At 46.9% G+C, this 11,592-nt stretch overlaps 1 protein-coding gene across 1 annotated transcript in view; it reads left to right on the plus strand.

Annotated features, from left to right (window-relative positions):
• The window catches only part of AKAP10 (A-kinase anchoring protein 10), a 47,880-nt gene extending 37,480 nt beyond the window's left edge, over positions 1 to 10,400 (plus strand). Inside the window, exons 11-15 of the mRNA XM_066264367.1 lie at positions 205 to 314; positions 3,793 to 3,875; positions 6,415 to 6,467; positions 7,359 to 7,454; positions 9,321 to 10,400. Coding sequence (XP_066120464.1) covers positions 205 to 314; positions 3,793 to 3,875; positions 6,415 to 6,467; positions 7,359 to 7,454; positions 9,321 to 9,326 — 348 coding nt within the window. The 3' untranslated portion in view covers positions 9,327 to 10,400. The remainder of the gene's footprint in view (positions 1 to 204; positions 315 to 3,792; positions 3,876 to 6,414; positions 6,468 to 7,358; positions 7,455 to 9,320) is intronic.
• The last annotated feature ends 1,192 nt before the right edge of the window (positions 10,401 to 11,592 follow it).

An 11,592-nucleotide genomic window follows, 5' to 3' on the forward strand; every position in this document is an offset into this window, starting at 1 on the left:
CATATCACATCTGCCCACTTTTTCAATTTAAATATTCTATAAAGTTTTGTTTTTGTTTTTTAATATCAAGACCTGGGTGACAGTAAGTTGTGATTACAGTATTTCAAACACTGAAGATTTTGTACAAATCTGTCATGTTCCAAACCCAGGAGTGACTCAATTGCTAAATAAATGTACCACTGATTCTTACCATTTCTGTTTTAGTCCAGTGTGAAAAAATCTAGTGTTAAAATTCTGAAAAACTTTGATGAAGCAATCATTGTGGACGCAGCAAGTCTGGACCCGGAATCCTTGTACCAGCGGGCGTACGCAGGGTAAGCCTGGCGCGTGTGGAAGTCCCTCGCACGTGGTGAACCTCTCATCGTTTTGTATTTTAATTTAATCTGTTTCCACCTGTTATTGTATGCCCGGCGCGTGCACGTGTGGTCTGCCGTCCACGTGATGAAGGGTGCAGGCTCAGGAATGACTTCCTGGGGTTCAGCCCCACACGGGCAGGCTGCGTCCGCTCTCTGTGTCTGGGTGTTCTCCTGTGAAGTGGGCCAGGTCTGCTGCCTCGACGGGTTGTTGAGAGCATGACATGAGATAACACGTGAGCACTTAGAACCATGGAGAGTAGCATTCCTGGTGCCTAGTCAGCACTTGACAGATGTGATCACAGCCACTGTCGTCACCACGTCTGAGGTGGATGGGTGTTGCGGCTGTATGGTGTGTTTTGGGCTACCTTTTATATTTCATTTGATACGTAGGTTAGCTGTTTCAAAGTTCCTGTCTTCAAAGCAAAAATTAAGTCCAAAGGTGCTAACATCATTTATTACGGGCTGTATAACTAATACTTGGAAAACAGTAAAATCATTCCTTTGTATTTGAGAATAACTTGTTTGCTTATCTTATCCTATATCAAAAAGACAGCGATTCGTAGGATATGCCACTTATTACAGTTGACGACAGAGCAAATCATAAACCTACTTTCTCTTTCCCAAAGACGGCTGATTCACACATAATAAATCTGTGTCCAGGCTCGGTTACCCCCAGCCCCGCAGCAGTGCCGTAAGGAGGGGATTTCAGCATGTTCATTGCTCTTATCAGAAGGTAGCAGTGGCCGTTGGGGGCCCAGGGAGTCTGGAGGTCGCTTGATGACAGGCTGTCTGACCTCGTCGTCTCTGGACAGCAGGCTTCGTGTATCAGGCGGCAGTAGTGTCTGCTCTTCTTTCAGGAAGTGAGTTCATTTCCAAAGTCGAGACTTATTCTTGGGGAATGGTTGGTTCATTTTTTTAAAACCTTACTTAAGAAAATATCAATTGCCAGCCTGACCTGTGGTGGCGTGGTTGATGGAGCATTGACTTGGAATGCTGGGGTTGCTCGTTCGGAGCCCTGGGCTTGCCGGTCAAGGCCCATGCAGCAAGCAATCAATGAACAATTAAAGTGAAGCAACTATGACTTGATACTTTGTGTTCTCTCCCCTCCTCTCTCTGTAAAATCAATGAATAAAATTTAAAAAAAAATTTTTTTTTAAGAAAATATCAATTGCCAGATGTTTTACTTCTGTAGGTGTCTTTATGTGTAAAATATAATTTTTAAAAAATTATAAAATGGGTCATAAATAGATACAGTTTTTCTCCATCTTTGAAGTTAATTTCCAGTGTTTAATTTTGGGATTTTAGCCTCCTCCTGAAGCAAGTCAGACAGATTTGTGTCAGGTGGTGTAGGGGCCCGTATGTGAACTGATGACTTGTTAGGACGGGAACTCTGGAATAGGAGCTACTCGGCCTGAGCGCAGATACTGTGTACACATCACAGAATTTGCTTTTCTTCTTCTAACGAACTTCTAATTACAAGTATAGTAATATCTACCTACAAAATTAAATGTATAGATAAAGCTAATGTCCCCTTTGATCACACACTGATGCTTAGTTTCTCTCTTCCTCTCATTGTCATGTTATAGTATATATTTTTGCATTGTTGTGTAATTGATACTACACTGTATTCTGTATTTTACACTTTTATTCTTGGTAAGTTTTGTAGATCTTTCTGTTAGCCTATGCAGGTTTACTTCATTTTAACTATGTCATAGTATGCTATATATAATATGAATTATAGCTTACACTGCAGCAAAGTAGCCCACGTGTGGTGCCACTATTTGGTCATTTGATATTGAGTATGTAAGTGGTTTTCTTTTTTTTCCCTCCTTCTTTTCCAAGTGAGAGGAGGGGAGACAGACTCCCACGTGCACCCTGACCAGGATCCTGGCAAGCCCACTGTGGAGTGATACTCTGCCCATCTGGGGCGTTGCTCCGTTGCTCAGCAACCCAGCTATTTAGCTCCTGTTGCCAAGGCTCCACAGAGCCATCCTCAGCACCCAGGGCCATCTTGCTAGAGCCAGTCAAGCCATGGCTATGGGAGAGGAAGGCGGGGAGGAGAGGGGTGGAGAAGCAAATGGGCACCTCTTCTGTGTGCCCTGACCAGGAATCGAACCTGGGACTTCCACATGCCCGGCTCACACTCTACCACTGAGCCAACTGGCCAGGGTCTTAAGTGGTTTTCAATTTTTCAATGTTATACACAGTATAGCAAAGCACTTCCTTTTATATACTTTCTTATACCAAGAAGCAGATTTGAAATTTTAGTAGATTTTACTAATCTACCCTTTAAAGGTATCTGTACATTTTACATTCTTAGTCAACATTAATAAAGATACTAAGCCCTGGCCGGTTGGCTCAGCGGTAGAGCGTCGGCCTGGCGTGCGAGGGACCCGGGTTCGATTCCCGGCCAGGGCACATAGGAGAAGCGCCCATTTGCTTCTCCACCCCCCACCCCCTCCTTCCTCTCTGTCTCTCTCTTCCCCTCCCGCAGCCAAGGCTCCATTGGAGCAAAAGATGGCCCGGGCGCTGGGGATGGCTCCTTGGCCTCTGCCCCAGGCGCTAGAGTGGCTCTGGTCGAGGCAGAGCGACGCCCCAGGGGGGCAGAGCATCGCCCCCCTGGTGGGCAGAGCCTCGCCTCTGGTGGGCGTGCCGGGTGGATCCCGGTCGGGCGCATGTGGGAGTCTGTCTGACTGTCTCTCCCCGTTTCCAGCTTCAGAAAAATACAAAATAAATAAATAAATAAATAAAGATACTAATTTTACCCACTCTTTTGTCAGTACTAAATAATACCAAACTTTTCATTTTTTACCAATTTTGGATGATCGCTCATGAGATGGGATTTCTTTCGGCGTGTTTGTTGGTTGGTGAGGTTTTTCTTCCATGAGTGGACTCGTCTTTTTCTCACATCTTCTGTTGCACCCAGCATTCTTTAATCAGTTGTTAGAATTCTGTATGTTTTGGATATTAATTACTGGTCAATAGTAATTTGTTAAAAATAAGACCTTTTCACTGTGCTCTTTGCCTTTTAACTTTGCTATTACTATGACTTTATGAAATATGATCATGTTATATGTTACTCTGGTTTTAATATATTTTGTCCTGCCTTTTTGTCTGTTCTTTTACAAAATTATCTTGGCTATTTTTGGGCCTTTTCTCATTTGTTTGAATTTTAGAAATGTGAATTACTTATTAACTCATCATCTTTCATAAATCTTTTTGGGATTTTGAATGGAATTGCATTGAACTGAAGATCATTTTTGCTTTCTATGGGGGATGGTTCTATTTAAAGTAAGCCTCACTTTGAATAACATGGGACAGCTATAAATTGTATTTCTAGCTTTCTAGATTTAGGTGAGATACTGAGAAATTGATTTTTTTTCTTCTTAATTTAAAATGGATTGTTAGAAATGACACTCTTTTCATACTCACGTAGGAAGATGACGTTTGGGAGAGTGAGTGACGTGGGGCAGTTCATCAGAGAGTCTGAGCCTGAACCCGATGTAAAGAAGTCAAAAGGTTTGTGCTGTTCTTGCACCTCCTGTTACACTGTATCCACATTAGTCATTGGCTGTAAGTAAAGGTCATTTAAGATTTAAACCGTTTATTTTGTGAAATAATTGCCATATATTTCACTTTGTATTAGTACATGGGCTTCGTGTGACCACATCTCTGAATAGATTCTCTTTCTCTCTCTTTCTGAATCAAACGTTACTTTATCATTAGGAAGATCCATTTGTACGAGGAAAATACTTATCACCTTTTTATTTAATGACAAAATACCCAAACCAGGTTGAACTTGAGGTTTATCTTGGGACCCTCTATCTTTGCATACTTCCTCTAAATCGCTGAAAGGGATTATGAAGTATATGTGGAAAATATTAATCGGTGAAATTCAAACCCTTTGTTTACCTGTAGAAGAGTACTTGGTCAATTCCAAGAGTTAAACTCAGAAATTCTTTCTGACGAGTTAGGGACAGACTGGGATTGCGAGAAGCCAGTCGGTGGCCGGATTAACTAGTACTGCAGGTAGAAGAAAGAGAGGGCTGGGAGGGAGGTGGTGGCAGCAGGGATTAAGGCAGGGGTCCCCAAACTACGGCCCGTGGGCCGCATGTGGCCCCCTGAGGCCATTTATCTGGCCCCCGCCTACTTCCAGAAGGGTCAGTGAGAGGAGCACATTGACCATCTCATTAGCCAAAAGCAGACCTATAGTTCCCATTGAAATACTGGTCAATTTGTTGATTTAAATTTACTTGTTCTTTATTTTAAATATTGTATTTGTTCTCGTTTTGTTTTTTTTACTTTAAAATAAGATATGTGCAGTGTGCATAGGGATTTATTCATAGTTTTTTTTTATAGTCTGGCCCTCCAACGGTCTGAGGGACAGTGAACTGGCCCCCTGTGTAAAAAGTTTGGGGACCCCTGGATTAGGGGAAGGCCAGAGTTGTTGTAGGAGACTGCATCCACGGTAGAATTTGGTGACGGATTTTACCTCAGAGTCAATGAGCAAGGTAGACTGAGTTTTTTACATCGGTTCTCTGGCTGAAAAGTTGTGGTGTTAATTTTGAATAGAAGATTGGGTTAATTTCTGAGATAGAAAATAGGAGAAAACAGGTGGGAGAGAGAGAAGCCCCATTCGGCATGTGTTGGCGTTTGGAGTGCCTTTAGGACCATTTGTAAGTGTGGGTTCAACACCCAGTTTTGAGTTATTTACGTTTTGGGGGAAGTTAAAACCCCAGGAGGAGATGAGATGCCCCAAAGAGAAGGATGAGGGAGAAAAGAGGGCAGGGGGCCTGGAGAAGCCGTGCTGGAGGGAGTGGAGCAGAGAAGAGTCAGAGTGCGGGATTATGAGAGGAGGAGTGTGGGCGAGTGGGCACTGTCGGCGCGACTCCGTGGTGAGCCTGAAGGGAGAGCCTGGTGCACGGGGTTACCTGGTGCTGCTGGAGACTTCGGTGGAGCAGGCACGTGGCCCTCCTGACTTCGCTTGGCTACACAATTTAAGTAGGCCAGCATTCAGCCTGACCTGTGGTGGCGCAGTGGATAAAGCGTCGACCTGGAAATGCTGAGGTTGCCGGTTCGAAATCCTGGGCTTGCCTGGTCAAGGCACATATGGGAGTTGATGCTTCCAGCTCCTCCCCCCTTCTCGCTCTCTATCTCTCCCTCTCCTCTCTCTCTTAAAAAAAAAAATAAATAAATAAATAAATTAAAAAAAAAGATTTTAAAAAATATATATTTAAAAAAATAATAAGTAGGCCAGCATTCAAACTTTCAGCTAGAAGAAAAAATTATTAGGGGAAAAGGATCAGGTTTTGTATTTTTCATGAAGGCTACATATAATTCTATACCAGTCCTTGAATTAATCAGGACCTTGTTTAAGATATAATCTACAAACCACTTGGTTTAAGACAAAGTTAGAACTTGAGCCTGTTTATAATAATGAAAAGATAAGCTGTGTGTTTCATTCATGGAAATGGAGACTAGCCTACCGCTGTGGGCTCTCTCAGCGTCTGGTAGGCTTGTGAGGCTGCTGGGAAGCTGAGCTGTGCGGTGGCTCGGACAGAGCGTGGCTGGGAAGGCTCAGCCCCCCCCACCCCCACCCGTGTACACAGTGTGGAGCCGCGGGCGCTGTGCCGGAGCCGGGGTGCGGAGGGCCTGCTCCGGAAGGGGTGGTTGCACAAGCATGTTGGGTGTCTCCCGAGGTAGTCTAGATTCTCACCCAGAGTTAAGTCCAGGTCATGATATTGTTTTCACTCTTTTGGCTTGTGGCAAATCTATCACTACCTGATAGTTTCGTTTATCAAGTAGAAGAAAAATCCAGATCCCATGAACAGCTTTCCAGAGGTTCTTCAAAGCATGATGTTTGCAAGCTGAATGCTCTGTTATAGAGACAACCTAATTGGTTTCTATTGATAGTAGTCCTTAATGTTTTAGGGGAAATTGTACAGAAAAACAAACAAGGGAATGTCCCGTCCCTGTCTGGAAGTGGCTTGTAAGCAAGAGTATTTTTAATGTGAAATTACGCCTGAACTCTGCGTTCCACTTCGGCTTTGTTTTCTAGGGTCCATGTTCTCACAAGCTATGAAGAAATGGGTGCAGGGGAGCACTGACGAGGTAAGTGGTCCTCGTGGTGGAGAGGGCGTCCTCTCTGACAGCCGCCTTATCTGAGGGTCTGGACTTCTCTGTCTTCACTTCCCGTGTGGAGGCAGCACGGCAGGCGTCACTCCCTTGTCCAGGGGTAACAAGAAAGGTCGTCACTCCCTTGTCCAGGGGTAACAAGAAAGGTCGTCACTCCCTTGTCCAGGGGTAACAAGAAAGGTCGTCACTCCCTTGTCCAGGGGTAACAAGAAAGGTTGTCACTCCCTTGTCCTGGGGTAACAAGAAAGGTTGTCACTCCCTTGTCCAGGGGTAACAAGAAAGGTCGTCACTCCCTTGTCCAGGGGTAACAAGAAAGGTCGTCACTCCCTTGTCCAGGGGTAACAAGAAAGGGTGTCTCCCCAAACGGGGGAGGTAGAGGTGGGCCCTTCTCAACATCTGATAGCTGCCTGGTGCAGGCAGGGGAGGTGTCTTCGGCCCAGGACTCTGGCTGCCGAGAAATAACCGTGTAGTCAGGTTTCCCTCAGCCACGGCGTCAGCGGTCCGTGCAGAAGCGGAAGCTCAGACGTCTGCTCTGCTGTCATGTTGACTGCGAAAGTGGAGGCTTCCTTATTGAATAGCTAAGTACACTGAGAGAAGGGAGTAGAGAAAGAGACGTTTTGTTCTGTCCTTGTGACGTGAAGGTTGTGTGAGGCTGGGCGCCTGTGGATGGCTTTGGAAGACCCTGAGTGGCTCATTCGTTCCTGTATCGCAGCCAGAGGGGCCCCGAGTCTTTCCACGTGGCAGCACGCTGCCACCCTGAGCGAGCAGACCCGCTGTGCACGTCCAGTTGTGTTCAAGCACCGAGAATGTATGCCTTTATTCTTCCAGCGAATAACTGTTCTCAACAGTTTCGATCACTTCTTTTAGGCGCAAGAAGAGCTAGCTTGGAAGATCGCTAAAATGATAGTTACTGACGTCATGCTGCAGGCGCAGTGTGATCAGCCGCTAGAGAAGTCGACAAAGGTGAGGATGACTTGTTCTGACACTGTTTAAAATGGAGAAGAGTTAGAGTCCAGATTCCAAACACGATGTGTGAGCTTCTGCCCTCCCTCGGAGGGACTGATTACGGGAATTACCTCTCATCATCAACAACTAGGAAACTGACAAACTAAATGAAATGGCTATTTCCAGATATTGGGCAACAGGCAGTAGAGGGCTGTAATCATCAAAAGAAGGGTAACCGTGGGTTGATCCATAACTCACTGCTCAGAAGCAATTTCCAAAGGACAGGCAGGGGAAAACCTAACAAGAGTTTATGGTCTTGCTTGACCAGGCGGTGGCGCAGCGGATAGAGCGTCGGACTGGGAGGCAGAGGACCCAGTTTTGAGACCCCGAGGTTGCCAGCTTGAGCGCGGGCTCATCTGGTTTGAGCAAAGCTCACCAGCTTGGACCCAAGGTCGCTGGCTTGAGCAAGGGATTACTCAGTCTGCTGAAGCCCCACGGTCAAGGCACATCAATGAGAAAGCAGTCAATGAACAACTAAGGTGTCGCAACGAAAAACTAATGATTGATGCTTCTCATCTCTCTCCGTTCCATCTGTCTGTTCCTATCTCTGACTCTCTCTCTGTTCCTGTAAAAAAAAAAGTCTATGGTCTTGCTGAATCGAGGAGTCAGCAGTTGAAGTTTGGAGAGCCCAAGCCATGGCACCTAGAAGTTGCAGAACGGGGTCCAAGAAAAAGAGCCTCACTGAAGGAGAGCTTGAAAGATACTTAGAGAGGTCCCTTCACGTCCTCGGTCGAGTACATGTATCAAGTGAAGGTGTCCATGGCTGGCGAGAGACTACCCGATATTAGTTAGGCTGAACAGTTCCTAGCACATGGGCTCAGAATAGTTCGCATCTCTGCTGACCAGTGAGGGCAGATCTGTAATACACGGGCATTAGGCAGTGTCCTCAGAAACACGCCTTACTCCTGGAGCTAAATCAGCCCTGGAATAAAGCACCTTCACCAGGATGAGAAGCAGTTTTGGAAGGATCAGACTGCTTCTTTAGGTAACAGCTGTATGCCAGGACAAAGGGCAGCAACAGAAGTCACCACTTAATAGTGTAACAATACACCTGGCCAGGCGGGGGCGCAGTGGATAGAGCATTGGACTGGGACACGGAGGACCTGGGTGAGAAACTCCAATGTCGCTGGCTCGGCTGGAGCCCCCAGTCAAGGCACACATGAGAAGCAATCACTGAACAACTAAGGAGTCGCAACCATGAGTTGATGCTTCTTATCTCTCTCCCTTCCTGTCTGTCTCTGTCTCTCTGCCTCTCTCTCATGCTAAGAAAAAGAAAGAAAATCTTTAAAAAAATAAAATAAAAGATAATTGTTGTATTTTACCCCACATTGAAGTCAGCGCCTGTATGGAGTAGACATTCACTATCGAAGTTCCCTTCGTCCTTTATCTGTAACAATGTATCACTTCGTCATAGAAATGCACCTTACCGCCTGACCAGGCAGTGGTGCAGTGGATAGAGTGTTGGACTGGGATGCGGAGGACCCAGGTTCGAGACCCCGAGGTGCCAGCTTGAACATGGGCTCATCTGGTTTGAGCAAAAGCTCACCAACTTGGACCCAAGGTTGCTGGCTTGAGCAAGGGGTTACTCGGTCTGCTGAAGGCCCACAGTCAAGGCACATATGAGAAAGCAATCTAGGAACAACTATGTGTCGCAATGCGCAACGAAAAACTAATCATTGATGCTTCTCATCTCTCCATTCCTGTCTGTCTGTCTCTGTCTATCCCTCTCTCTGACTCTCTCTCTCTGTCTCTGTTAAAAAAAAAAAAAAAAAAAAGAAATGCAGCAATGCACCTTACCTTTTTCTTTTCTTTCTTCTTTTTCAGCTATGAGTCAATGCCTGAGATAAAGGAAATCTGCTTTTGAAAACTAAGAGAAAGTTTTTCCTTTGGTTGGCTCCTTAACACAGCCACTGAAAACAGAGCACTGTATTTCTTCTCTCCGACCCGCCAGCCACGTGCCCACGCAGGCACGGCAGGCAGTCCTGGACTCCCACCACGGGCAGAGTGACATGGAGACACATCAGCTGCACAAAGCTTCCCCACAAGGAAAGTCCTGGAGAGACACGTGGTATTGTTTACATTAGTAGGAGACAAGTAGTTTTCCAATGGCAATAACCCACTCACGAGCGAGTTTCAGTCCACTGGACGGACAGGGACCACACACTGTGGCAGGCAGGTCAGCATGGGCTCAGAGCGATACCCGTTCTCAGTGGTGACCTGTCCCCAACAGCCCCTGGAAGCGGGTCCCAGAGGCTCTTTGCTTTGGCCTGTAAGCAGACGGGGGCCGGACCCTCTGAGAGCCAGGCCACGCGGAGCCGTGTGCGCAGGTGGCTTTGTGTTTGTGGCCGGGCCCGGACTCGCTGAGGAGTCTGCCTTCACGGAGGGTCAGTGCAGGCAAGCCTGGGCCACAGCGAGGGCCAGCGACACTGGCCTTCCTCTGGTGACAGTGCCGTCCGTGTTCACGTTCCACTTGCTTCCCTGGCGCAGTGCGCTCAGCTGCCCCCTCCGTTTCTCCAAAGGCCACCCTCCTCTGAGCATCAGGACCTGCTCCCGGGCCTCTGGGCCCAGTTCCGTCCCCTTCCCTCCAGAACACAGCTCCGTCACTCCAGTGTCCCTGCGGTTCCTCAGCATAAGGTCTGCTCCCGGGTTAGATGGTTTTGTTGAGAAGGTGAGCGGGCGGGGCTGGGGCAGCAAGAGCACTCTGTCTTGGCGGCCGTCAGCGGCCTGTCTCCCCCTGTCTTCGGGGCAGTGGGAGACTCCCGTGCTGCACTTCCACGTAGAGGGCGTCCCGGTCCGGGCGCGCTGCCCTCAGCGACACCCCGCTGGCTGGGAGGTGCCAGCCCTTCCTCACCACGGGCGGCTGCGGGGACAGTGTCCTCTTCCGTGTCCCTGCTTATGCTCAGACTTGGCAAAAAAATAAATTATATAAATATATATACACACACGATTATTAATATAATTATTAATCACCTGTGTCCTTGAGAAAGGCTTGAATGAATAGAGAACTTGACTCCACTGCAATATTTGATGGTAGAGAGGGGCACAGCGCCTGCGGGCACACGCGAGGGGCTGGACGTTCTTGGTACTGTGTACCACCGCTGTTCTAAAGCCGGAGTGTTCGTGTACGGAAGCCACATTCTATTTAATTGTCTCTGATTTTAAATATATATATAAATGAATTCTATTTACAGTTGTGTCAGCTTTCTGCTTTCAGGGCATTCATTGATAGCTCTCATGACAACGTGTTGATTCTTCCAGATCTTTCCATTTGTTCACAAAAACCCAGACCGTGAGCCACCCTGGACTTAGCCTGGTTTTTGGAGTGTACGGCGTAGGCCGGAGATCTCCAAGGGGTCTGTCCTGTGACTTAACTCATTTCCGTCTTTGAACGAGATATTTCCATCCATTTCACTTTGCTTTTAATCGTTAAATAAGAAAAATAATACAAGATAATAGAATAAAGTGTGGTTCGGGGTGACTTGTTGCCTCTGTCTGTCTTGGAATAACTGTTTCTGTGAAGCTGCAGGCTGTTTAAATGAGCGCTTTCAGGTAAGAGACTTACTTAGGCATTTCTGTGCATACATTCTGTGCTTCTGAGCTAGAGGTGTCAGCGGTGTAGGATAGCGAGTCTGAGACTCAGCTACTTTCTCTGCCTCACCTGCTGTGGGACACGGAAGCAGAGCATGGCCTGAATTGTCACCCAGGTTTAATATTTGATCTGAAGTAGATCCTTGTGCTTATTTTTAAGTTGGAATTGGATTCATCTAACATCGATGACTCGCTGTGTTCCAGGCGACAGGCAGTGTGCTCACAAAATATGATTCCCGGTTAGAGGAATTGTTGAACATCCATCCTTATTATGTTGTTGACATCAACACAAATTGTTAGAAAAGAAAATGTCAGTGAGAAAGTGAAGCCGTTTGTGACTGGACTTGACTTGACCCTCCTGTCAGAGCTGACGAAGGTGAAGGCCAGTGTGCTCCAGGTGTCGGGAGGGCAGGGACGGGCACAAGGTCCCACAGCCTCTGCTTGGCTGCGCTCCTCGGCGGGGCTTCAGGAATGTCCGTGGCTCGCGCACTGGAGCTCTGACTGCTGC

The sequence above is a fragment of the Saccopteryx bilineata genome, chromosome 2 (genome assembly GCF_036850765.1).
Source record: "Saccopteryx bilineata isolate mSacBil1 chromosome 2, mSacBil1_pri_phased_curated, whole genome shotgun sequence".
NCBI classification, from domain to species: domain Eukaryota; kingdom Metazoa; phylum Chordata; class Mammalia; order Chiroptera; family Emballonuridae; genus Saccopteryx; species Saccopteryx bilineata.